Raw genomic sequence first — 26,014 nt, 5'->3', positions numbered from 1 at the left:
TTATACATTTTGACTAACAGGCATGGAAATAAGACAGTGCTTTGAATGACTTTTTAAAAAGTGCCTGATATACTTAGCATTGCTCAATTAATGCAGTATCATTTTAGGAAAGCTATTCCAGTTCTGTCTTCTGGTATCTGTGGCAACAAATGTGTGGATATTATCAGAAATAGTATTTGTTTGTTTTAAAATATATTCCTCAGACCTCTTGATTTCTTCCTGACAGAGCAGACATTTTGCACTCTGGTTTGTTCATTCTAGTCAACTGTCTCAACTAGCCAGGTGAAGCAATTTCCCACCAGGTTAAACAACCTTCTGAAGACTTTTTTCTGCTCCCCTTCATTTCTGGCCTGTGTCCTTAGCACCCAGTTTGTATATAATATCACACAGGGTTTGGTGCTTTAATCTGTGCATCTAAAAGGCTGAGCAAAATTAACCACAGCCAAATGACCAGAGCTAGTCTCCTGTCTCACTGTGAGAACGACAGACGTGTTTGCCTTTCAGTACATTAGGTCTGCAGCTACATTAGTTGTTTCTGTGTCTTTAGATTTCGAAAAAGGGAACTGAAATCCAGCAAGTCGTATTAGAAGCCCATTCAGAAAATGAACAAAAAAGCAAATGAAAACCACCCAGAAGGAGGTGGTATATTTTTCACTTTGCGTTTTGTAGGCGTAAGTCCCTTCCTTATAATTTGCAATTTTTTCTGAGAGGTGGTGGATTTTCACTTCAGAGGCAAACAATATCATGACAAGACAGCCACAGGAGCCTGCAAGAGAAAGAACAAACAACATGCTGGGCCAAATATTTCCTGATTGTAAAGGACAAGGAAGAGGGTTTACGTGCAAACTAAGGAAAACCTTTCCCACCATTTCATTTGCATTCTTCTACAAAAATACTTCAGATTTGTAATCATGAGCCTGATACTGCAACGACGGGTGGTAGTATCTGGGTTATGGCTCTGAGTGAGAAGACTTGTTGCAGGATAGAATCGAGCCAGTCTTACAAACACTAGAGATGTTCCACTTTGCATGAAGAGAGGCTGAATTGCCGGGCACCTTAAAAGCACAGTGGTGGAATCAGGCTACACAGCAACCACTGCTGTGGTGTGACTTCAAGAGAACACATTTCTCTGTACTTCACAGGCCATGTACGAGAAATGGTTGTCATCTAGTCCCCTTGTGAAAGGGCTAAAAGCTTTCTCCTTCCCCTCCTCTGGCTCCCACCTGGCCCCAGCTGCCCAGAGGTGTCCCTGCGCAAAGGCAGCCATGTCTAACATGTTGAGGTGGAGAGTATCTATTCTCCTTGTTTGTGACAGAACTCAGGATTTTTACCTAGGTACATGGCTGCCTTGAACGAAGACTACATTGGTTGAGGGAGGTTGGTATGTGGGGCTAGAAGTTTCCTTGAATTGTGCAGCATTAGAGGCCTGCACTTTCTTTCCCTGTTGTCCTTCCTGTAGCTGAAATATGTGCGCAATGACTGGAGCACCATTTTGGGCAATGTGACCTTAGAAATGGAAGCCATGTGTTATGGAAAAATAGGAAAGGAGGAATCTTGGATATCAGATACCAGGAGTCACCAGACCAGCCCTGGACTTCAACTTCTAGGTTTTTACATGAGAGAATAATAAGTATTTATTTTGTTTAATCCATTATTATTATTATTTTCCTCTCATTTATTACTCATTGGTAGCCTAATCTACTTTTAAATGGTGTGACTATGGCCTGGAGTTCTCTACACGACAGGGGCACAACATATTAAGTGGTGCTTGAAGACTCAGGCCCTCTCCCCTGAGGATGGAGGAAGGGAGCCCCCCAGAGGGGAGGGTGGCACAGGGGAGCAGAAGCATGTGGCAATGGGGGAGCCGAGTCAGGGACACTATGGAAAGCCAGGGCTCTGAGGGCTCCCACAGCTACAGATGCATCCCAGGTCATAAAAGGAGACTTGCTGAAATGGTTTTCTGACTTTGATTAAAACAATTTGGTTTCACGCTCTGAATCTCCCTTTTGTTATATGAAAGCAGGCCATTTTGAATTTTATTTATTTGGTCACTCTGTGCTGCATGTGGGATCTCAGTTCCCTGATCAGGGTCCAAACCTGCACCCCCCTGCAGTGGAAGTTCAGAGTCTTAACCACTGGACCACCAGAGAAGTCCGAGTCAGTTTTAACCTCCCAGTCCCCACTTCCTTGCCTATGAAATATGGATAAGAAAGATGATTCAAGATTAACATTTGATATTAGAATTGTCACAGAGAAATGCTTACTAATTGGTCACTATTCCTCTGGTGTTTATGTATTCTTTTAGCCTTGCAAGTCTTAACCATCATCCCTTACTGCACTCTACCACACACCAAAAAAACCCTAACTCCATCAGTTAGGCTACCCTGCCTCGTTCCTCCATACACTCTCCCATTAGATTTGTGACTCCTTGAAGAGGAGTAAGTGCTTTTGCCTTCAATGACAGTTCATTCAGATGTCCTGGGAGCAGCAACGTAGTGGCTTAAGTTCCTATTCATTAATTCACTCAATCCTTTATTCAGTGAGACTTATTGATGGGCCAAGCATGGTAATAGTGGTGGAGGTTTCAACATGAAAGAAAAGGCATATGGTGGTTTCTGCTCTAACAGAGAGTATAATTGGGCAGGGAACTCAGATTAAAAAGTTATAAACTTATCACAGTGAGTGTCGTAGTAAGGGAGGTGCAGGTGGCTATACCTGAGAGGGTGGGCAGCATCCTAGAAGGTTCTTTGGAAGTAGCTGTAGGAAAAGTTAGCAAAGGGAGGCTGGACTGTGTGGGGAGAACATTTCAGACATGAGGTGCTAACATGCAAATGTTGCCCCATTCCTTTTCCAAAGGCTGGGTTTGGGTTGGTTAGAGTGGGAGTGGGGGCAGGAGTGACCAGGAAAAGTGAAATTCCATTTCTTCTATTAGAATTTCACTGAGGACTGGCCCCACCAGCTTGCTCCTCGTCATTATACACCCCCAAATAATCAAATGATATAATTTGCTAGAAACTTCACTTCCCACCAGCCTTGGGGAATATTCCTTTGTAAAAATTGTCAGCCTATTTTTGTATTCTGAGCTTAAAACCAGAGCTCTCCCCTGGCAAAACCGTATTATTCCTTTATTGTTCAAGCTAACAAAGAGGCTGCGATGCTGTTTTCTCTTCATCTTTTATTCGAAAATTGTGGAGAAAATGCCATTGCTTTTACCATGAGAACCTTCTTTGTGTGAGGAGATGGTGAATTTCAGACCAAAGTGAAGCACTGTATATTCTTGGTGCTTGAAAGAAAAATTCAAGTTCGTTTCCTTTTTCAAGTCGTTAAATATTTTAAAGGTACTACTTTGTTAAGGAAACTGCATCATAGTGAGACCACATTTCAAATTAAGTCAACGTTGCTGGGGTATCTTAAAACCAATAGCCCTTTGCTGGAGCTAATACTTCAAGCCTGCAAGCTCCCAAAACACAATGTAGTCATTAAGAGGATGGTCTATGATTTTGCTCTGGATTTAGGAGTTATCCGTGAAGTAGACTTGGTCATTTCAAAGTCAGAGCATGGAAACCCAGCCTGAGTCTCTGCCAAGCCCTGAGTGATGCTAAGACACATGGAGGGAAAAAACTCAGTGTGAACTTGGGGCATTTTTGCTTCTCTTTCTCCGGCTCTAAAAGAAATATGGGGCCACTGATACCTATTTATGGCTTATGGAACAAAAGATACCCAAAAAGTGTTTCTCTTTTTGACATGGCAGCTGGGGACATGGAGAGAGGGGTGTAAGGGACAAGAACAGGTGTGAGTAATGATAAGAATAGGGTTCAGCATGTTTCCAGTTTGGCCCTTAGACTCCAATGAGGAGGTTCCTGCTATGGGCGCCATATTTAAAGGGTCCTGCTCTCTCTGTCCTGTTGATACCTCTCCCCCATAAGGTGAGGAATCCTTGATTCAATGGAATGGGTCTGTCTAGAGTCCTTGACTGCATTCTAGACTATACTCTTGCTGTTGTTCAGTCACTAAGTCGTATCCGACTCTTTGCGACCCTATGGACTGCAGCCTGCCAGGCTTTCCTGTCCTTCACTGTCTCGCAGAGTTTGCTCAAACTCATGTCCATTGAGTTGATGATGCCATCCAACCATCTCATCCTCTGTCAGCCCCTTTTCTTCCTGCCTCCAATCTTTCCCAGCATCAGGGTCTTTTCTAATAAGCTGGCTCTTTGCATTAGGTGGCCCAAGTATTGGAGCTTCAGCATCAGTCCTTCCAATGAATATTCAAGGCTAATTTCCTTTAGCATTGATTGGTTTGATCTCCTTGCAGTCCAAGGAACTCTCAAGAATCGTCTCCAACACCACAGTCCAAAAGCATCAATTCTTCAGTGCTCAGCCTTCTTTATAGTCCAACTCTCACATCCATACATGACTGCTAGAAAAAGCATAGCTTTTATATGGATCTTTGTTGGCAAAGTGATATCTCTGCTTTTTAATATGCTGTCTAGGTTGGTCATAGCATTCCTTCCAAGGAGCAAGCGTCTCTTAATTTCGTGGCTGCAGTCACCATCTGCAGTGATTTTGGAGCCCCAGAAAATAAAGTCTGTCATTTTCCATTGTTTCCCCATCTATTTGCCTTGAAGACTGTACTCTTGGGACTCAGGAATTTTCTCTGCACACAGCCCTGAGCACTCTTCCTGAGCTGGCATGAGTGTCTTTCCAGGGTCCATCTCCCCAGGGGTGGATTTTGTGGCAGGTGCTGTATAGCCCCAAGGCCTGAGAGTGGCCAAGAGAAAAACAGCTGTTTGGCAGGCATGGTCAGAGGTTTGAAATGTGGTGGACTGTTAATACGTGCTTGCTTGAGGCCCTTTACAGTGTGGATGGAACCAGGCATGGGAAGAGAAGCGAAGAGATAGGGGATGGTACTCCTCCCTTCGCCACATTCAGGTGCAGAATTTCCAGAGCTCGAGAATTCTAAATTTGGGACTTCCCTGGTGGTCCAGTGGCTAAGACTCTATACTCCCCATGCAGGGAGCCTGGGTTCAATCCCTGGTCAGGGAACTAGATCCCACATGCTGCAACTAAGACCTGGCACAGCCAAATAAATAAATAAAAATATTTTTTTAAATTATAAGAGAATATTATTTTTTTTAAGTATTCTAATTTGAATCTTGCTTCCAGGACCTTATTTGTCAAGGGAGAAGGATAGAATATGTTTCATTGAATAGTTTAGCTTATAACTTTGAACTGTTTAGACATGTGGTATGTGGACTTTCATTCATGCTCTTGCCCACAGCCTCTCAGAGGTTAGGATCATGCCTGCATGCTTCCTTCTTTCTTTGCCCAGTTACTTGTGTGTCCCCCAAGAACCCAAACTCAGCTGGGGCCATTTCAGTCCCCACCCTGCAGGTCTGTCTATCTGACCAACACTGCTCCAGCTCACAAGAAAGATTAGAGTATAACAGATGTAGGAAAACCCGACAAGCCTTGCTCAAGCTAGGATTTAGACTATATAACCAGGCACATGACTGAGGTTTTTCTGCCAGTGTCTTAGTCAAAAACGAGCCATTTTCCTTTCACGTGTTTGATTTCCCCACCATCTGGCTGGTACCATAGTGGTTTTTTTTCCCCTTCTCCTTTTAATGACTTTGATCACTCAGTTAATTTCTGACTGAATAGGATAGCCAAGTTATAAGGCCATCAAACCATGAATTATCAGTCAATTAACAAACATGTGTCATGTACTAGGCACTGCACACTCAGGGCTCCCCTCTGGCAGCTGTCTGGGGCTGCAGGATTGGACATCTCTCTCTCCTCCAGTCCTTACAATATAGGGAATGAAGGTCACAGCCAAAAAGAACACTGCTTCTTCATCCCTTGGTGAGCCCTGAGGTTGACTATGCTCTCAGGGGTGGGAACATCCTGCCAGGATCCATGGAGTCTGGTGAAAATTTTCCCTCAAAAGTGAAAAAATAAAACAAAACCCCAACTCTGAAGCATTCTATTATCATTAAGATTGCATTTGGGAAATAGTAAATTAGAATTTCAATTCATTTAAAACAATGGCCAAGATTTCCAAAAAGCTAACACGTCATCTTTAAACTCTTTAAGAGGTAATTGGGGTCAGGATTTGCCACACCCTAAATTATCCCACTTCAACATATTGATTATTTTGAATTTAAGTTACATGAGAAACAGCTAGTATAAGAAGGACACTCTGACCCTCCTCTGTCTCCCTGAAATCAGGAAATAAATTGCCCACTTGAAGGGTACCCTCTCTGCACCTGGAGGGTGGAAGACATCCTTATCACCAGAGATAGAGAATTCAGGGCCAAGATGGCTGTCTAAACAAAACTTCTAAGTTCTTCACCAATTTACTACCCCAAGCCCCAGCCACTTTGTCTTGTTAATTTTTCACACATTATTGTTTCTTTGTCTGAAAGATGTAAAAGCTGCCTGCTTGCATCAGTTCTTCGAGTCTCATATTTTATGAGCTCCAGTACGAAATTAAATTTGGTCTTCTCTTGTTAATCTGCCTTTATCAATTTAATTATGAGACCAAGCAAAGAACCTGGAAGGGAAGGGAGAGAAGTTTTCCGTCCCTGCGATGGCAACTCTTAGAGGCATTCCATTTCCTCTTGAAAATTTCCTTCTTTAAGGAGACTTAAGAGATGATACACAGTGGTAGGAAAACCACAACTTTTCAGGTGTAGGTGCTAATTTTCTGTGAAATTATGTAATTTCACTAGAAAATCATTTTTGGTGAGATCTCTGGCCATGATTTCTTCCCCAAAAGGAAACTGCTCCCATTCCAGACTACTTTAGAGACCAGTGGCTACCATCTAGACTAGTAAAGCAAGCTAATCCCTAAGAATAGATTGAGGCTATCATGAGAGCCATTTGGTCATGTGTTTCTAAAGAGCAGGTGTGGATGAAGTTATAATACCAGCTGCCGTTGTTCCATTGCTCAGTCTTGTTCGACTCTTTGCGACCCCATGGACTGAAGCCCACTAGGCTTCTCTGTCCTTCACTATCTCCCAAAGTTTGCTCAAACTCACATCCATTGAGTCGGTGATGCCAAGCAACCATATCATCCTCTGTCACCCCCTTCTCCTCCTGCCTTCAATCTTTCCCAGCAGCGGGGTCTTTTCTGATGGCTCTTCACAATAGGTGGCCAAAGTACTGGGGCTTCAGCCTCAGCATCAGTCCTTCCAATGAATATTCAGAGTTGATTTCCTTTAGGATTGACTGGTTTGATCTCCTTGCAGTCCAAGAGACTCTCAAGAGTCTTCCCCAGCTCCAGAGTGCACAAGCTTCAGTTCTTCAGCGCTCATAATACCAGTGAGGCTCAGCTTTCCCCCTTCTTCTGTAATGTGTGTCTTCTGTCATAGAGAGTTGCAGGGCCCATATCTAACTTCAGTTTTATAGATGTCACGTGAGTGAGAATGATTCGTGCAAAGAAGAAATGGTCTTAAAACACCATGTTTGTCTAATTTAAATCGATTTTCAGAAAAGGAGATGGTCATTTGTTACTAGAAGATGTTTAGAGCTGCTTCTGTTTTATCCATTTATTCAACAAATACTTACTGAATGCTTACTGAACTATTCTAGGTACTGGGGATACAGCACTGAAAAAGCAGATGAGGAACTTCCCTGGTGGTCCAGTGGTTAAGACTCTGCATTTCCAATGCAGGGGACATGGGTTTGGTCCTTGGTCACAGAACAAAGATCCCACATGCCACGTGGCATGGCCAAAAATAAATGAGATACTGTCTTCTATATCATAGTATACCAACTCCCGCAAAAGCAGATGAAAATTCCTATCTTGATGGGATACGTACCTTAATGGTGGTGAGAATGGAGAGAGAGGCAATAACAAAATAAGTAAGTCCATTCTATAGTTTATCAGGGTGTGATGTGTACTAAGGAGAATACAATAAAGCAGGGAAGAGAGATGGCCAGGGGAGATCTCAGAGATGAGATGACATTCCAGTGCCTCTTGATGAAGTCGGGAAGTTAGAAGACAGGTATTTGAGGGGAGGAGCATTGCAAACAGAAGGAACAGTGAGTGCAAAGGAACCAAGTGATTTTAGAAGAGAACCAGGCAGAGAGGAGTAAGACATGAGGCATGTGTGCAGTTTTTGTGGTGGGCAGAGCAAGCGCTGCTTTGAAAGTCGTAGAAAGGACTTAGGTTTTGACTCTAAATGAAAGAGAGGGTAGGACTTCCCTGGTGGTCCAGTGGTTAAGAATCTGCCTTCCAATGCAGTGGACGTGGGTTCGAGCCCTAGTTGGGGAACTAAGATCTCACATGCCGTGGGACAACTAAGTCCCTATGCCACAAAAACCTCTGTACTGCAATGAAGAGCCCACACTGCAATGAAGAATCTACACTGCAATGAAGATCCAGTGCAGCCAAAATACACCCGTGGTTGATTCATGTCAATGTATGGCAAAACCAATACAGTATTGTAAAGTAAAATAAAGTAAAAACAAAAATTAAAAAAAAAAATGCTAAGACCAAAAAAAAAAAAAAAACTTAAATGAAACAGAGGGAAGATGTAAGTGACCATTCTGAACAGACAGGAGTCTTTTTGCAATTGTGTTAGGACAAGACTGAGGGTCTCCTTGCAGGAGATCACACACAGCCAGGCCCTGGGCTCAGTGATCTAAACAGTCCTTCTACTGAATCCTTACCATGAATGACTAGAGTGCATCCCCTCACTATGACTCTGGCCCTTCAGATGGTACCCTGCACATCTAAACAAAATTCCTTGCCCATTGCCATGACAAGCTGGCTAACATTACTTCTCTCCCTCCTGTGATCTCCTTCCAAAGTATATGCCGAGAAACTAGTGGAGTATTTTTGTTGCTGACTTTTCTTACAACCAATCCTATCCTCCTCAGGCTCTGTAGCTTTGATGCCTGGACATCCTTGATTTCTTTCTCAGACCCTGAACAACAGCTCCTCCATAAGGATTAATGTGGAAATAAGTTGCAGTTGGTTTTTCAACTAACAGTTGCAGAAAAATATGCCCTAGACTTATTACAGGGCTTCCCATGTGGTGCTAGTGGTAAAGAATCTGCCTGCCAATGCAGGAGTTGAAGGAGATTTGGGTTCAATCCCTGAGTCGGGAAGATCCCCCAGAGTGGGAAATGGCAACCCACTCCAGTATTCTTGCCTGGAAAATTCCATGAGCAGAGGAGCCTGACAGGCTACAGTCCACAGTGTCACAAAGAGTCAGACACAACTGAGCGACTTAGCTGGCACACACACGCACACACAAACACACATACACACATATGCACACAGACTTGTTAGAGAGGCCAGGATATTATTAATCCTGAAACTGATCTATCCACCTTCCTATTTCTGTACTGTTCTCTATTTTCCTGTCTTCGTATTTTATATATGACTGTGCTTATTAATGTTCCACGCCATGGTTACAATTATCCTAATTAATTACTCCCATATTAGGAGCATCCCCTTTTTAAAGAAAAGTGGTATTTTCATTGTTTACCTTGGTTGGTGTAACTCAAACATGATGCTACATATAAGAGAAGATAGAATAAGTACAATTTGCAGGAAGTCCACACTTTGGTGGTTTTCATCACCTCTAAAAGGCATGAATCAATGCACTTTATAGCATCCTCAGAGAATATTCACTGAACTGCCTAGGATATTCTACCATGGGTCCTTGGCAAGTCTTCCATGTAACCTGCTTTCTTACATGCACATGGGAGTTAGACTCTGTGTCATCAATTGGGAAATTTCTTGAATGGAAAGTAGAAAAGGCATACACTTATAGTCAGTTCTCCAGTGTGAAACTACAGGTCTGGTTGCTTCCATGCTCCACTCCTTCTGTTTGGGTTCCCTCTATTTCTCTATCTCCTTTATTTGAGCACATTTATCTCTCTCCTGCTATATTGTGAACCTTGAAGGAAGGGTTTCCACCTTGTTTTCCCCATTCTGCCTTCCCTGGCCACACTCACCTCCCTCTCATTGACACTTGTAGGTGGCCTCCTCTTCACAAAGCTCACTGGTGACCTGTACTGGTTGTTTTTTTCTTTAACTTTTCATTGAAGTATAGTTGATTTACAATGTTGTGTTAGTTCCCGTCTGTGCTTAGTCACTCAGCTGTGTCCGACTCTTGGTGACCCATGGACTGTAGCCCTCCAGGCTCCTTTGTCCATGGGGATTCTCCAGGCAAGAATACCGGAGTGGGTTGCCGTGTTCTCGTCCAGGGAATCTTCCCAACCCAAGGGTCAAACCCAGGTCTCCCACACTGCAGGCCGATTCTTTACTGTCTGAGCCATTGCTAGTTCCTAGTGTACAGCAAAGTAATTCAGTTACATATATATATTTGTATGTAGTCTTTTTCATATTCTTCTCCATTATGATTTATTATAGGACTTTGACTATAGTTCCCTGTACTATACAGTAGGACCTTGCTGTTTATCTATTTTCTATATGGTTTTATATATATATAGTTTTATACTTATTAAATATAGTTAATTTATTTTATATATAGTTCGTATCTGTTAATCACAACTCCTAATTAATCCCTCTCCCCTACCTTCCCCCTACCTTCCCCCTTTGGTAACTATGAGGTCGTTTTCTCTTGTTGACCTGTACTCTTGAAACTTTCCTATCTTGTAGCCTCCAGGATACCACATCTCCTGATTTTCCTTCTTCCTCTCCAGAGAGGCCTGGTCAGTGTCTTTTCCTGGGTCCTCCTTCTTCTCAACCCCAGAACTAACTGATGGGATTGGCCCTAGGCCAATTTTTCTGTATCTACATTCTCGTTCTAGATGATCTCATCCGTTTTCATTGCTTTGAATAATATGTATATCCTGACAGCTCCTAAATTTATGTTTTTTGTCTAGACCTCTTCTCTGAGTTCCAGACTCGTATATCTGACTGTCTACTTGACATGTCCTCTTGAACATCTCATAGGATCTCCAACTTGATGGGCCCTAAATAGAATTCTTGATTTCTAATACTAAGCTCCTCTCCCCACCACTTTTTTGCCCTGAACTCTAAGCCTGTTCCACCCCTAACTTATTCATCTTGGTTAATGCCACCACTGTCTACTAATTGCTTAAGCTGCCTGCAAAGCATTTTGGATCTACTTTCAAAATGTTTTTAGAATCCATTCATCTCTCTCCATCTCCAATGCAGTAGCCTACTCTTTCACCAGCTATTTCTCAAAAGGTAAATCAGCTATCAGACAGCTTCTTAAGGCCTTTCAAAAAAGTTTCTCTGTGCAATTAGAATCAATTCTAAAAGACTTACAGTGGCTTTTGAGGTCTGACATTAACTGATGTTAGCTGATCTCTCTAATTTCTTTTTATTTTTTGGCCATTTCCCCCTCACTGCCTACCCTCTAGCCACATGGGCCTTCTTTCAGTGCCTACAGCATGCTGGCCTCTTTCCCTAGCATCTCCTCATATGTGTTTTCTCCTCTCATTGGGAAATTCTCTGAGGGTTCTCAGCTTTGTATCTTTAGAACTCAGCTACCTGGATAAGCCTTCACCAACCACCGTATTAAGACTTGATCTCCCCTCCCCTTCATTCTCCATCATGGCAGTCTGTTTATCACCTTTATTGTGATTATTGTGACCTTTAATTCCCTGTGTACACTTCTGTTGAACCACTAGATGGTTGGCTCCATGAGGGCAGGACAGTATGCCTGCGAATTGTGGTAACACCAGCACCCACGCATAATGGCTGGTTCATGGTGGCACCCAGTCAGGGTTTGTTGAATAAATGAAATACATGCACCTGTATCAGTGGTTCTTGACACTGGTCACACATTAGAATCACCTGTTCAGTTCAGTTCAGTCGTTCAGTCATGTGCAACTCTTTGTGACCAACTCTTGTGTCCAACTCTTGGACTGCAGTACGCCAGGCTTCCCTGTCCACTCAAACTCATGTCCATTGAGTCAGTAATGCCATCCAACCATCTCATCTTCTGTCATCCCCTTCTACTCCTGCCCTCAATCTTTCCCAGCATCAGGGTCTTTTCCAGTGAATCAGTTCTTTGCATCAGGTGGCCAAAGTATTGGCATTTCAGCTTCAGCATCACAGTATTCAGGACTGATTTCTTCTCTGATTGACTGGTTTGATCTCCTTGCAGTCCAGGGGACTCTCAAGAGTCTTCTCCAACACCACAGTTCAAAAGCATCAATTCTTCAGTGCTCAGCTTTCTTTATAGTCCAATTCTCACATCCATACATGACTACTGGAAAGACCATAGCTTTGACTAGATGGACCTTTATTGTAAAGTAATGTCTCTGCTTTGCTGCTGCTAAGTCGCTTCAGTCGGGTCCGACTCTGTGCGACCCCATAGACGGCAGCCCACCAGGCTCCCCCGTCCCTAGGATTCTCAAGGCAAGGACACTGGAGTGGGTTGCCATTTCCTTCTCTGCTTTAGAAACCTTTAAAAAGATCAGTGCCTAGCCTCCACCCCCAGAGATTCCAATTTAATTAGTGTGGTGTTGGATCCAGCATCTGTATATTTAGAACATTTTTTTCTTTTTTGGCTGCTCTGAGTCTTTACTGTGGCGTGCAGACTTTCTCTAGTCATGGTGAAAGGGCTTCTCATTGCCATGCGTGGGCTTCTCTTGTTGCAGAGCATGCGTGCACAGATTCTGTAGTTGCAGGATATGGGCTTCTCTTGTCGGCCCTGAGGCATGTGGGTTCTTAGTCGCCAACCAGTGATTGAACCTGCATCCTCGTTATTGGAAGGTGGAGTCTTAACCACTGGACCACCAGGGAAGTCCCAGTATGTTTAGAACTTTCTTCTGGTGATTCTAATACACTGTCCAGGAAGAGAATCACTGTCCAAAATGCACTGTGCATGAGTGTTAAATTGCTTCAGTCATGTCCGACCCTTTGTGACCCTATGGACTGTAGCGTGCCAGGTGCCTCTGTCCACGAGAGTCTCCAGGCAAGAATACTGGAGTGGGTTGCCATGCCCTCCTCCAGGGAATCTTCCCAACCCAGGATCTGACCTGTGTCTCTTCCATCTCCTGCATTGGCAGGTTGGTTCTTTACCACTGGCCCTTTCTGGGAAGCCCCAAAATGCACTGTGGGAGACCATTAGGAAATCTAGTGTTATATCTCAGATCTAGGTTATAATTGACAAGATGAGAAAAAGCGAATTAACTGACTTGGGTGGTTTCATGAGAGAATGATAATAGGAGACTGAGGATCGTGAGCCGGGCTGGAGGCCATGAGAATTGGGAGGTACTTCTGGTCCAGGATGGCAACAGGATTCTGGACTGTACAGACCAGCAAGCTGTGGTGACTGCACTGTTGCTGGCCTCACCCAGAGCTTGGCTCCCTTTCCTCCTTTCCCCAGAGGGTCTGGCACGCAGCTCATCAGGACACACCAGGAGATGCTCACAGCATTGTTACTCCAGGCAGCGTGCAAGGTCCCAGACAGACAAACAGGAAGAGCTCTTTTCCCTCCCCATCTCTTGTCTTCACACCTCAGGATGCCAAGTCTGGGGCTCCCACCCAGCAGGGAGGTGGACAGCTGAAGAAATAGCCCTGGCATGACATAGCACGGGGAAGGAGAAGGGGGGGTCCTGAGGAAGCCAGGGTGAGCAAGAGAAGAAAAAAAGGGAAGGAGTTTTTCTCTGCTGGCTGTGAGGGAGGCCACCTGGGCAGAGAAACAGGGGAGGCCACTCAGAAGGGAGCTGCCCCGGGGGAGGGGTCTCTAGTGACGTGTGACCCCCACCGCCCCACCCCCACCCCTGCACCCTAGGGCACTAAGGGACTCCTCCCCCAGCACAAGCTCCAACCTCTGAGTGTATGCTCCATTGGCTTACATTCTGAGTGTCTGTGATAAGGGCTGTGAAATCCCCATCTTTCCACAAGTGGGGCTTAAACCTGGGAGTCGCTGTGACTGTTATAGCTTTAGAGAAACTTTTCCAAACCTCCAGGGACTTCCGGGTACTGTAGGTAGACCAAACAGAATGGAGTAGTTAGTCTGTGATTCAAGAATGGCCTGTTACCTCTAGAGGTCACAAAGTGTCAGTCCATCTGACCTTCACACCTTTTGTTGTCACGCAGTTTTTTAAAAACTTGTTGAAATTTTTGGCATTTCAAAATAAGATATTGGGGACTTCCCTGGTGGGCCAATGATTAATAAGACTCTGCATTTCCAATGCAGGGGGCATGGCTTTGATCCCTATTCTGGTAACTAAGATCCCACATGCCTCATGGTTGGGCCAAACTGTAAATAAATAAATAAATAAATCCCATTGAAAAATAAAAATTTGGGACTTAAAAGAAAGCAGATAATCTGGCAACACAGGGCCTTTATCCTCTGCCAGAGGCCGGTCTGTAGCTGGTCCATTCCTTTCTCACCCTCTTTCTTCTCTCATCCACAAAACTTCATTGACCACCTGCTTTTGCAATAAGTTCAAGGATAAATCCGATACAGTATAAGTACAGGGCCTGTGTTCCCGCATATATTTCTGTGCTCAGGCTTTCTTTGGATTGGACTTGGCCAAAAGCCGAGATAAGAACTGGGACTTGGATTAAATTCTGCATCCTTCTGAGTCATCCTGCTTTTCAAATACCGTTAGTTCGGTCGTCCATTAGAACTGTCAAATAATTTGTCTTCCAAATGGGCTGTTCTCAGTTTTCATTCAGAAGCCAGAGTGTGAGATAGCTGTGCCACTTAATAAGCTGCTGTGTCTCAGCGTCAGAACAACTCTTCTTTCCTCTACCCTGTGATGCTGGGTCCAGACTCCCCATACTTGGGTTCTGTCTTGTTGGCTGTTCTGCCCACAGGGAGGGCAGCAGGCAGGGAAGTGAGGTCTGGCTGGTCTTGTCATGGGGCTAGCGCTATTCCAGGCAGCAACTGGGGAGTTCCCAAGCTCTTTCCACACTCCCAGAGCTGCCCCCTGGTGTCCCGTGAGAGTGCCATCCTCTCAAGGGACAGTGCCACCTCCTCAGAGGGCTGAGACCCAGTGCCCTGGGGCCTCTCCTCCAGCCTCAAGGTTCTGCTAACCCTAAACTCTTCCTTCGGTTCTCTAAGCCCTAGGGATGGCCACTGCTTTCTGACATTGCCATCTCTGAGTTACCTCTGGGTCTCCTTTTTTCAATCCTCTAACGTCTGTGTAATCAACTCCCTATGGCCATGGGTCCTCAAACCTGAGCTTTCAGCAGAGTCACCTGGCGTGCATGCTCAGTCACGTCCAACTCTTTGGGACTCCATGGACTGTGGCCCGCCAGGCTCCTCTGTCCATGGCAAGAATACTGGCACAGATTGCCATCTCTACATCCAGGGGATCCTCCCGACTCAGGTATCGAACCCAGTCTTTTGTGTCTCCTGCAGTGGCGGGAAGATTCTTTACCACTGTGCCACCTGGGAAGTTGCGAGTCACCTGGAGGGCTTGCTAAAACACAGATTGCTGGGCTCCACTCCAGAGTGTCTGATTCAGGAGGTCTGGGGTGAAGGCAGAGAATTTGCTTTTCTATTAAGTTCCCAGGTGATGCAGATGGTGCTGGTCTGGGGACTCCACTTGAAGAACCACTGCGGAACATTATATTCCCTCTGATAAGTTAGTATGTATCCTGTGGTCTAGTTGGCCCTTGGCTGATGCAAAGAGTTCCACTAAAATAGCACGCCATCCAGATCCGCCAGTTTGGTTTGCTGAGTGGGGTGGGGGTGAAGTAACCCCAATACCCGCTTTTAACCTGGGCTTCCCTTGGGATTGAATCACTGTCTTTGTCTATACCTTGTACCTGTGCTGTTGCCCCTCAGCCCTGATTGCAGAGGCCTTGGCCTCCCTTTGCACTGTTCTATCCTATCTCTCTGGAGCCTGTCCCACCACCTCTACGGGCCTCCTCTGCTAATTCTGTCCCATTCGAATTCTGATTTCTCTGACCTGTGCTGTTTACATGACCAGCTTCACATCTCGTGCTGGACTTGCTTTTGCCAAGTCAGTGGATATGTACTGAAGTGTCTACTGTGTGCAGAGCCCCATGCTGGAGGCTTGTGTGAGAGTACCAAAGATGGGAAGGACTTAGACACTGCTGCCATAGGGTAATCATTGCTGCACAATTGAAACTGTGCTGTTTACGTGTGAAAAATACGGAAACTATCTTAGCAGAACCCTCACTGGAGAGAGAACTGCTTCAGTTGGGTAAATAATTGATTAGCAAGATGTAGAGGGGGTAAAGGGCTCCCCAGGTGGCTCAGTGGTAAAGAATGCCTGTGGTGCCAGGGACCTGAGTTCAATCCCTGGATTGGGAAGATTTCCCTGACAACCCCCTCTAGTGTTCTTGACTGAGAAACATACATGCACGCATGTTGAAAGGGGGTAAGACCCCAAGAAGTTGAGACAGGCTGAGACCCAGGACCTTTTACTAGAGTGTTTGCACCTGGGCAAATATCTCTTTGAGAAACAGGATGTGAAGAAACTCTAAGGGACTAAAAATCACTGCATGCGTGGGCAGTTGGGGCAAATTAGGAACAGTAAAATACAAAAAGGCCAAAGCTCAGCTGCCACTTCTGAGTTTCAGGGAACAAAAGCAGGGTACTCCTCATGACCCCTGCACACAGCACCCCGAGGGGGTGGGAAGACCACTTAGGCCACCTCTCCAGCCTGACCCACAGATCCACCTCCCCCCACAATTCTCATCCCATTTAAGGAACCAGCTCCCTGTAAACTCAGGGAGCAAGCAAGGACACCTGTTACTTCTCTTTACTCCCTCATGCTTCAGCACAAGTCCCCATAAAGCCTGCCTGGATGCCTCCTCTGGCCTCTGAGCAATTTCTATTGATTAAAAGGCCCAAGAGTCCAGGGCAGTAACAAACTGTGCTTAGGTTACCATGGATAGAGGCTGGTATACTGCTTTCTAAGATGCGTGAGCATCTGTTAACTGCATGGGTTTGTCTGATAGAGAAGGAGCTGTGCAAGTTGGTGACCAGAGTTGAATTGTGCAGGGAGAAGTGAGTGGTGTCAAGAGAGAGAAGGGGCCTGGGGGCTAGGGGCTGGGAGGGGGAGCTGGCAGCCAAAGGGCAAGCTGCAAAGAAAGAGTCTAATATGGATCTTCAATACAGCATTCACTAGTGTGAGCTGTATTCTGTCTTGTCTCTCTGTGAAATTACTAATAAAATTACTCGCTTCCTGGGGACAGGACAAACACTGAGTCTCTGCGAGTTTGGAGTGGAGTGAAATCAGAGACCTCCCATAGAAGAGCGGTGCGTATAAGCTAGACTCTTTTGATTTTCTCATCTGTATCTTTCTCTTCCTTGTAAATATATTGGAAACACCCTGTGGCATGAACTGGGTTTTATATTGTTTCCCATCAGCCTTGGTTATTGAGTAGGATGTTTATTGATGAACTAATTTCTGGGTTTAGAGTTTTACTTGTTCAGATACACCTACTTAGGCTACACAAAGTCCCTATAGGCCTGAATATGGCAACTCATGTGTGGGGGTACACTGGCTCCACTCTTTTTTGATGGCTTGTATTTATTTTTCTGATTATGAATAGATACATGCACATTACTGAACATTTGGAAATATTAAAAAGTATGAGAAAAATGAAAACCACTCATAATTTTACCACCAACAGAATAGACTCTTTCTCTCTCTCTCTCTCTCTCTCTCTCTCTCTATATATATATATATATATATGGGGGTGGGGCTATATATATGGAGAGTCTATATATATGTATACATTCTCTATATTTATATAGGAAATAAAATTAACTTTATAAAATCTGATATACTGCTTTTTCCACTTTTTTATATGAGCATTTGTTCTTTCAATTACATCTTCTTCAAAACAATTCAATGCCAGCTAGTTGGATAGACTACCATAAGGAATTTGTTGCCTCCCCTCTTGCTGGATACTTATACTTTTCTCCACCTTTTGCTCTCATAAATACTGCCACAGTGAACATCCACATATATGTACTGTCATTTTACATTTGGGTAGGTGTATCTTTTGTACACTTACAAGCCCATTTGTCTTCAGAGGTAGAATTTTGTACTCACCTGAAATGAAGCTCAAAAGATACAACCCCAGTGGACCATGCAGAGTTTCAAAGGGCTTGCCAAAAGCATTGTACATGAAGAAGGCTGTCCCCACCAGGGTTAAAACGATGAGGATCGTGGAGAAGAGAATGACATTGACGTGAATACTGACTGGGATAGCTTTGAGCAAATCTGGGAAAACTGAAGACAAAACAAAGATTGGGAGAAATGTCATCAGTGGTCATCTGCAAGTGTAATTTAAAAGATTAAATCCCTCTTTTTTTCACTTCAGCAGTCACTAAAATCCTTCAAATTAATACATTCTCACTTACTCATTTACAAGGAATTTACAAAAAGGTTTAAACATGGTATTATTTTATAGAACTCACCAGTAAAAACTAGCAGTGGGGAAAATTTGAGGGATTTTTTTTGCCCTTGGTCATATGTAATTACTTAAATAAACAAGTGCTAGTCTTATAACCAAAAGCTATACATTTTGATGACCAAACTTTTAAAGACATTTCTCAGTAGGCTTTTTTTTTTTTTCAATCTATCTTAACTTGTAATGACATTTTCAGAACTGGGAGAATTCAACCATCAGGAGATTTTTATACTTCCTTTGCTACAAAAAAAAAAAAAAAAATCTAGTCCACACCAAGATTAAAGAATGGGGTATTTTCAGTTGACTTCAATATTTTGATGTAGCACAAACTGTGGGAAAATAATTTCTGGTGATACAAGAAATATTTTCCATTTAGAAAACATGCCAAATCTATTTCTAGAGTTTGTGTTCAGGGCAAGTTTTTCTTGTTTGCAGAGGAAATGAAATACTTTATAAATGTAGCATTTCTCTTATCTGGTAAGGCATCAACTTGCTTAGCATCAGCAAACCAGGCAAAACCAATCTGGATAAGTTTAGTTAGTCCACAAACTTGATTTACTGAACACCTACTGTGTGCCAAACATTGTTCTAGGTGCTGGAAATAGAGCCATAAAATAAGACAAGGTCCCTGTTGTCTTGTGGAGTTTATAACCTAATGGGAGTTGATAGATAAATAAATGAATGTGACAGTTTATTGCCAAAAGAGGCCCCCATCAATTCCTTGCCTCTTTTTACATATATGTTACTTCCCCTATAAGAGGTAGAATTTATTCCTCAGTCCCCTTGAACCTGGGCTGGTCTATGACTGCTCTATGACCATTTGAATATGGCAGAGCTTCCCAGGTGGCACTAATGGTAAAGAACCCGCCTGCCAATGTGGGAGACATAAGAGACATGGGTTCAATCTCTGGATCAGGAAGATTTCCTGCAGAAGGAAATAGCAACCCACTCCAGTATTCTCTCCTGGAGAATTCCTTGGACAGAAGAGCCTGGTGGGCTATGATCCATGGGGTCGCAAACAGACACAACTAAAGTGACTTAGCACACACCCAGAAGTACATCATGCCACTTTCAGGCCTGGTCTATAAGAGGACCAGCCATTTCCACTTCCTTTTTTTTTTTTTTTTTTTATTTGGAGGCTTGAGCTGCTGTGCAGGAAGTCCACTTCTCTGCTGGGAAAAGAGGCCACATAGAGGAGCACCAGGGCACCAGACACAGGAGGAAAGAATCTTACACATCCAGCCCAGAAAAGCTTCCAGGTGACTCCAACCTCAGCTGCTGTTAAACTGCAGCAGGGAGAGACCCAATCAAGAACTGTCCCAGCTGAACTGGTACATTTTTGTTTTAAGCCTGTGAGCTTTGAGCAGCTATTACGCACTGGGAACAAGACACTTTCAGATAGTGATAATGCTTTGGAGAAATAAAAGAGGGTGATGGGATTTTGAGTGATAGATGAGTGGATGGGGGTGGTCAGGAAAGTGACATCAGGACTGACACCTGAATATTGAGAGGGAGGTGGCTATATAGAGATCTGGGGAAGAGCATTCCAGGGGAAATGAGCACAGCTGAAGCGGAAGGGAGCCAGTGCAGGGTCCTGGTGAATGAGGTTGAGGCAGAAGTGGGGTTGCTAGACTCGGATCATATTGTTACACCTGCTAGATCCTGGTCTGTTGACCATGGTAAGAGGGGTGGGAGGCGGTCGGCCCTTTTGCTAAATTCAGCTGGAAGCCACTGGAGGGTTTTAAGTAGGAGAATGACATAATCTACTCCAAGATGTAAAACGATAGCTCTGGGGCTTCCCTGGTGGTCCACTGCAATACAGGGGACACCAGTTCAATCCCTGGCATGGGGAGACCCACATGCTGCAGAGCAATTAAGCCCCTGTGCCACAACGACTGAGTCTGAGCTCTAGAGCCTGGGAGCCACAAGTAATGAAGCCCGTGCACCTAGACCCCATGCTCTGCAACATGAGAAACCACTGCAGTGAGAAGCCCAAGCAGTGCAACTAGAGAATAGCCCCTGCTTGTTGCAATTAGAGAAAATCCCACCTGCAGCAAGCAAGACCCAGCACAGCCAAAACTAAAAAAAAAAACAAACATTTTTTAAAAAAGAAGATTGCTCTGCCTTGCAGTCATGAGTCTAAAGGGGACAGGGATGGAGGGAGGGTACATGTGGAAGCTGGGATCCTGAGGATGGATTTGGGGGATGGGTGTTTCCAGTAATAAGAGATGGAGGCCTGGCCCAAGGCATAGTGGCAGAGGATGTGAGAGGGTGTCAGATTTGTATTGTATTTTGGAGATGGAAGTTAGAACTTGTTGAAAGAAAGAAATTGAGGATAACTCCTAGAGTAACTGAATAAATGGTGATGCTATTAAGTGGGATAGACAAGTAGAAGGAGCAGGTTTGGCCATGGGGGTGGGCAGTGATGCAAGAGTTCTATTTTAAATATTTGAAGTTTGAGTTGCATTTAAGCTATCCTAAGTAGAGATGACAAATAGGTTGTATGTACCTGGAGGTCTAGGAAGCAGGCAGAGATATTGAAGGGGGTAAAACTAGGGTGAGGAAAGCAAGGTGTCTAGAGCAAAAAGGTAAGCTTAAGGAGATAGTGACACTCTGGGGCCAACCCTGTACTTGCACGAGCCCAGCGTAGATGTCTCATTAACTTCTATGACCAAGGTGTCTCAATGGCCTCACCCTAGTCCTGGCCCTGGTCATTAAACCCAGGGGAATGGCTATCACTTGTGGAGAAGCTATAGCTAGAGGAAAGATGGGTGCAAGAGAGGAAGACAGCTTATGAATTAGGAGCAAATTCACAGATTGAACAGCAGGGAAGCCAAGGGAAGAAAATGTCTCAAGGAGGAAGTGGTCAGCTGTGCAAATACATGTCCTGTGGCCACAGTGCTGTACTCCTGATCATGTGTCTGAAAGTGACCAGGAGAAGGAGGTGCATTGTTTCAGAACAAACTCTTCACCACTTGCAAGATATAACTCACAACGTATGGACATACATGAAACATGCTTAGTGCTATCAGAGAGGGAGCATCCTCTTCACGAGTACAGACAAGGTCATTCTTTTAAGTATAAAAATCTACCTTTTATTAATGGGTTTCCTTGGTTGTTCAGATGGTAAAGAATCTGCCTGCAATGCAGGAGACCCGGGTTCGATCCCTGGGTTGGAAAGACCCCCTGAAGAAGGAAATAGCAACCCACTCTAGTATTCTTACCTTGAAAATTTCATGGACAGAGAAGCCTGGATGGCTACAGTCCATAGGGTCACAGTCAGACATGACTGAATGACTTAACACTACTACTCCCTTTTATATAAAATGGAGCAAATTCTGAAATGCCATAATGTAAAACCCCAAGAATAGACTGACCCGTAAACATTGCTTTACCATGAAATTTAAGTAATTGCTCTGTAACTGAAAAGCAGACACACAAAAAGGAGAGAGTACTTACACTTAAAGATGCTCATGTTCATTTGTCACTCAGACAAAAAAAGTTCATGTTTTTAAATATCATTTTGGAAATTCAGTCACTGTGAACCAACCCCTCAGTGTATCAATAGAAATAAATGTATCTGGGGAGCGTAGGTGAAGGATACCCGAAATGATAGTACTCTCTGCACCGTCATTGCAACTTCCTATGAGTCCAAAATTGTGCCCTCCCGGTGCTCTCTCTGAGTCCTCACTCAGGAGTCCTGGGCAGGTCATTTGAACTGAGGTTTACTTACACAATATTTCCTTTACAATCTCATAATAAGAGGGAAAAAAAAAGTGAGTGTTAGTTGCTTAGTTATGTCTGACTCTTTGCAACCCCATGGATTATAAGCCCGCCAGGCTCCTCTATTCACAGGATTTCCTAGGCAAGAACGCTGGAGTGGGTAGCCATTCCCCTCTCCAGAGTATTTTCCTGATCAAGGGATCAAACCTGGGTCTTCTGTATCACAGGCAGATTCTTTACCATCTGAGCCACCCAGGAAGCCCCATAATAAGAGAAATGCACATTAAGTCTGTGAGATACCATTTTCCACAAATCATATTTACAAAGATGAAAACATATAGTGATAGCCTGTGTTAGTTAAGGCATAGGGAAATGGAGACCTTTCTGTACTTTTCTTAGGAGTATAAATTGATACAGCTTCCTTTGGGGCTTTACATGACTGTAAAGCATTAAAATGCATGTATCCTTCACTCAGCACTTTACTTCCGGGAGTTTATCCTATGGATGCTTTGCGCATGAATTCAATAGAATATCACAGGGATATTCATGGCACCATTTTTTAAATTTATTAATTTTTTAATTGAAGGATATTTGCTTTACAGAAGTTTGTTGTTTTCTTTCAAACATCAACATGAATCCGCCATGGGTGTACATATCATGGCAGCATTTTTTTGTAAAACCAAAGGTGGGAAATTATTTACATGTCTATCGATATGGCATCCATATAGTGGAATGTAAGTCAATGATTTCAAACAATGAAGCGAATCTTTAAGAACAGGTATGGACTTATCATTAAAATGTGATGTTTAATGAAAAAAACATACCTAAGGAGAAAGTGCCTAATTCTGTCATTTGGGGAAAAGGCAAAGGAGGATATATATAGAAACAAGTAATAATTTAAGTATTTCACATATCTGATTTAATTCTCTCAACAATGCCACTGTATAGGTACCATTATTAGTTTTTTTTCCTCTGGCAAGTAGTTTCCTCTCTTTCCCAGAGGAAACATCTGGGACTCAGATGTAACATGCCCAAGGCTTTTATTTAGTGAGTTGCAGAGACTTGAACTCATGTCCACTCTTATTCACCAGGCTAGAGCCTTGGGGACAGGCATGCTTGTCTAGGCAGAGACTATTTCTAAAAGATTACACGTGAAGCTGATAACATTGCTTCTGGGGAAGGAGACTGGGAGATTTTTCATTATTACCTTTTAAACACCTAACTCTCATTTACTCATGTATTTGTGGCTGGGACGGGTCTTTGTTGCTGGGTGGACTTTTCTCTGGTTGTGGGGTTGGGGGGGGCTACTCTCTAGTTGCGGTGCGTGGCCTTCTCATTGCAGTGGCTTCTCTTGCCGGGGCGCATGGGCGGTAGGGTACGCAAGCTTCAGTAGCTGTGGCACATGAGCTCAGTAGTTGTGGTTCCCAGGCTCTAGAGCACAAGCTCAGTAGTGTGTCACACCAGCCTAGCTGCTCCGTGGCATGTGGGATCTTCCCAGTTCAGGGATCAGACCCACGTCTCCTGAATTGGCAGGTGGATTCTTTACCGCTGAACCACCTGCGAAGTCCCCACTATAGTCCTTTTAATTCAGTTTGGAAAAAAAAATTTACCACTCTGCATGCATTATCTATTCAAAAAATACATGAATATTAAAAACAACACAAAAGGATAAATGAAGACAAAAAGTTCCCATGACTGTTCTAGATTAAAAGAGACTTCAGGAGATATACTAACCAAATGCAATGTGTGGGGATTGTTTGCAATTTGAACAAAACTTTATAAAAGAAATTTTTAAAATAATGAAAATTGACAGTGAACTGAGTTTTAGATATTACAGAACTGTTATTGATGTTGTTGGTTATGTCAAAGGTGTTGTGATTGTGTTTTGAAAAGTTCTTATTAATTAGAAATTGGATGGATGGATAGATAGATAAAAATAAAATAAGAAAATGCCTCTGCTTTGTTTGGAAGACAGAGGCACACGGGGTGTTGAAATGCTGAGCCTGGGTTGTCAGTGATTGTATTGGTCCATGCTGCCCTGTGTTCTGAGGGTACAGAGTGAACCAGCTGGTCTGCGATCACTTGCCCCCCCGAAAATCCAACTTCTGAGACATCTTAATCAATCTGACCTGCTATTCTTATACTTGGTCAGCTGTTACTTTGGTTTTGACTAGCAGTTATCAAAAACCTTGGTTGCTTCTATCTCCGCACCTGTAGAATAGGTAGCAACCTCTTCATGTCTGACGGGGCAAGTAGGTGAAACCTGTTTGAAAATGGAGGGTTGTTACCAAATCGAAACAAAGGCAGAAGAAATTGTACTGATTCGCCTCCTGGAAAGAAAAGCCAGAAGCTAAAGTCAATATCACGTGGAGCATATTAATTCTCACGAAGTCTCTTAAAATTCCTACAGTTGTGAGAAAGTTACCCAGGAGGGCACTAATCCCTGCTTATTATGCTTAGATCTTATCAAGTTTCTTTGTTTGATAAAAATTCCCTGAGGTCTATAATGACCAATCAGAACTCTGATAACAACCCTCCATTTTCCAACCAACACTAGTCTGACTTTTCCTTTGCTGAAGATGAGAGCAGACCATTCAAATAAAAATTGGAAGTTGTCACTTTAATGATATTGGATATTTTGTGTCTAGGAGGTAGATTTGTTCCTCTTTCCATTCTTTGAGGTGTAGGATTACAACACAGAAGAAGGATTTGAACATGTTGATCTCCGGAGGGGCTGTCATTAATCCAGCAAGTCACTTCTGGCCTCGAGAAATTACTTGATTAGCTGTTGACAAGTGAAAGGGAGTTATTTATGAAAACGGGCAGCCGATGCCATGTTAATAGCACAGGCTTGGTCTGTGGGTTCAGCATTACTCTCCCTCTCTTTCATTCCCTTATCACTGATTTCCTCCATCTGTCTATGACTCCGTGTGTCTAGGTCTCCTCATCCTTCAACCACCCAAACCCCTAATTACCCTTCCTTTTTTCACCAGACTTCTTCAAAGAGAAATATGTGAGTAATAAAAATAACAGTCAAATAATTATATGGCATGTGAGCCACATGCTTTAGGTATATTGCATAAATCAGCACACTTAATACAACAGTATAAAGAAAGTACTATTATATGCTCAGTGTGTAGATTTTAAAAAAGAAGGCATAGAGAAGTAAGTTGTATAGAGTCACACAGTGGCCTCACTGCCTTCACTTTTACTTTGCCCTCTATTGTCAAGATTAAAGTAAAATTAATACAGTAAAAAATTCTCTCTTTTTAATGTAATTTTGTGCATTTTGACAAATGCTTGCAATCATGTAACCACCACCACAATCAATTTATCTTATTAGAACTATTCCACATTTCTCCAAACTTCCTGTTTCCCCTTTGAAGTCAACCCATCCTCCATACAAAACTCCTGAATGTGTGACTTTATAAGAAACTGCCAAGTGTTTTCCACAGCAGCTGTACCATTTCACTTCCCTACCTACCATGTATGAGAGTCCCAGTTGTTCTCCAGGTTTTTAAAATTGTAGTCATTAAATAGAAGTGTAGTTTATCTTGTAGCTTTAATTAGCATTTGCCAAATGACTGATGATGTTGAGCATCCTTTTGTGAGTTTATTTGCCTTCTATATATCTTTTTTGTTGTTGTTGAAGTGTCTGTTCATATCTTTGGTGTGTGCATTTTTTACTGAATTGTTTATTACCATTATTATTGAGTTTCAAGAATTCGTTATGCGTGCCGGATACAAGGCGTTTATCAGATAAGTAATTCACAAATATTTTCTCTGAGTTTGCGGTTTGTCTTTTCATTCTCTTATCAGTGTCTTTTGAAAAGCAGTCCTTATTTTTAAGAAATCCAATTTATCATTTTTTTCTTTTATATATCATGTTTTAGATGTCAGATCTAAGAAGTCTTTACCCAAT

At 43.3% G+C, this 26,014-nt stretch overlaps 1 protein-coding gene across 1 annotated transcript in view; it reads right to left on the bottom strand.

Annotated features, from left to right (window-relative positions):
• Nucleotides 1–500: 500 nt before the first annotated feature.
• CLRN1 (clarin 1) overlaps nucleotides 501–26,014 on the bottom strand; it is a 44,293-nt gene continuing 18,779 nt past the window's right edge. The window contains exons 2-3 of the mRNA XM_052648266.1: nucleotides 18,009–18,188; nucleotides 501–766 (exon numbers count right to left, since the gene is read on the bottom strand). Of these exons, the coding sequence (XP_052504226.1) occupies nucleotides 501–766; nucleotides 18,009–18,188 (446 nt within the window). The remainder of the gene's footprint in view (nucleotides 767–18,008; nucleotides 18,189–26,014) is intronic.

The sequence above is a fragment of the Budorcas taxicolor genome, chromosome 1 (genome assembly GCF_023091745.1).
Source record: "Budorcas taxicolor isolate Tak-1 chromosome 1, Takin1.1, whole genome shotgun sequence".
Lineage (NCBI taxonomy): Eukaryota > Metazoa > Chordata > Mammalia > Artiodactyla > Bovidae > Budorcas > Budorcas taxicolor.
This window is presented reverse-complemented; position numbering and strand designations above follow the sequence as displayed.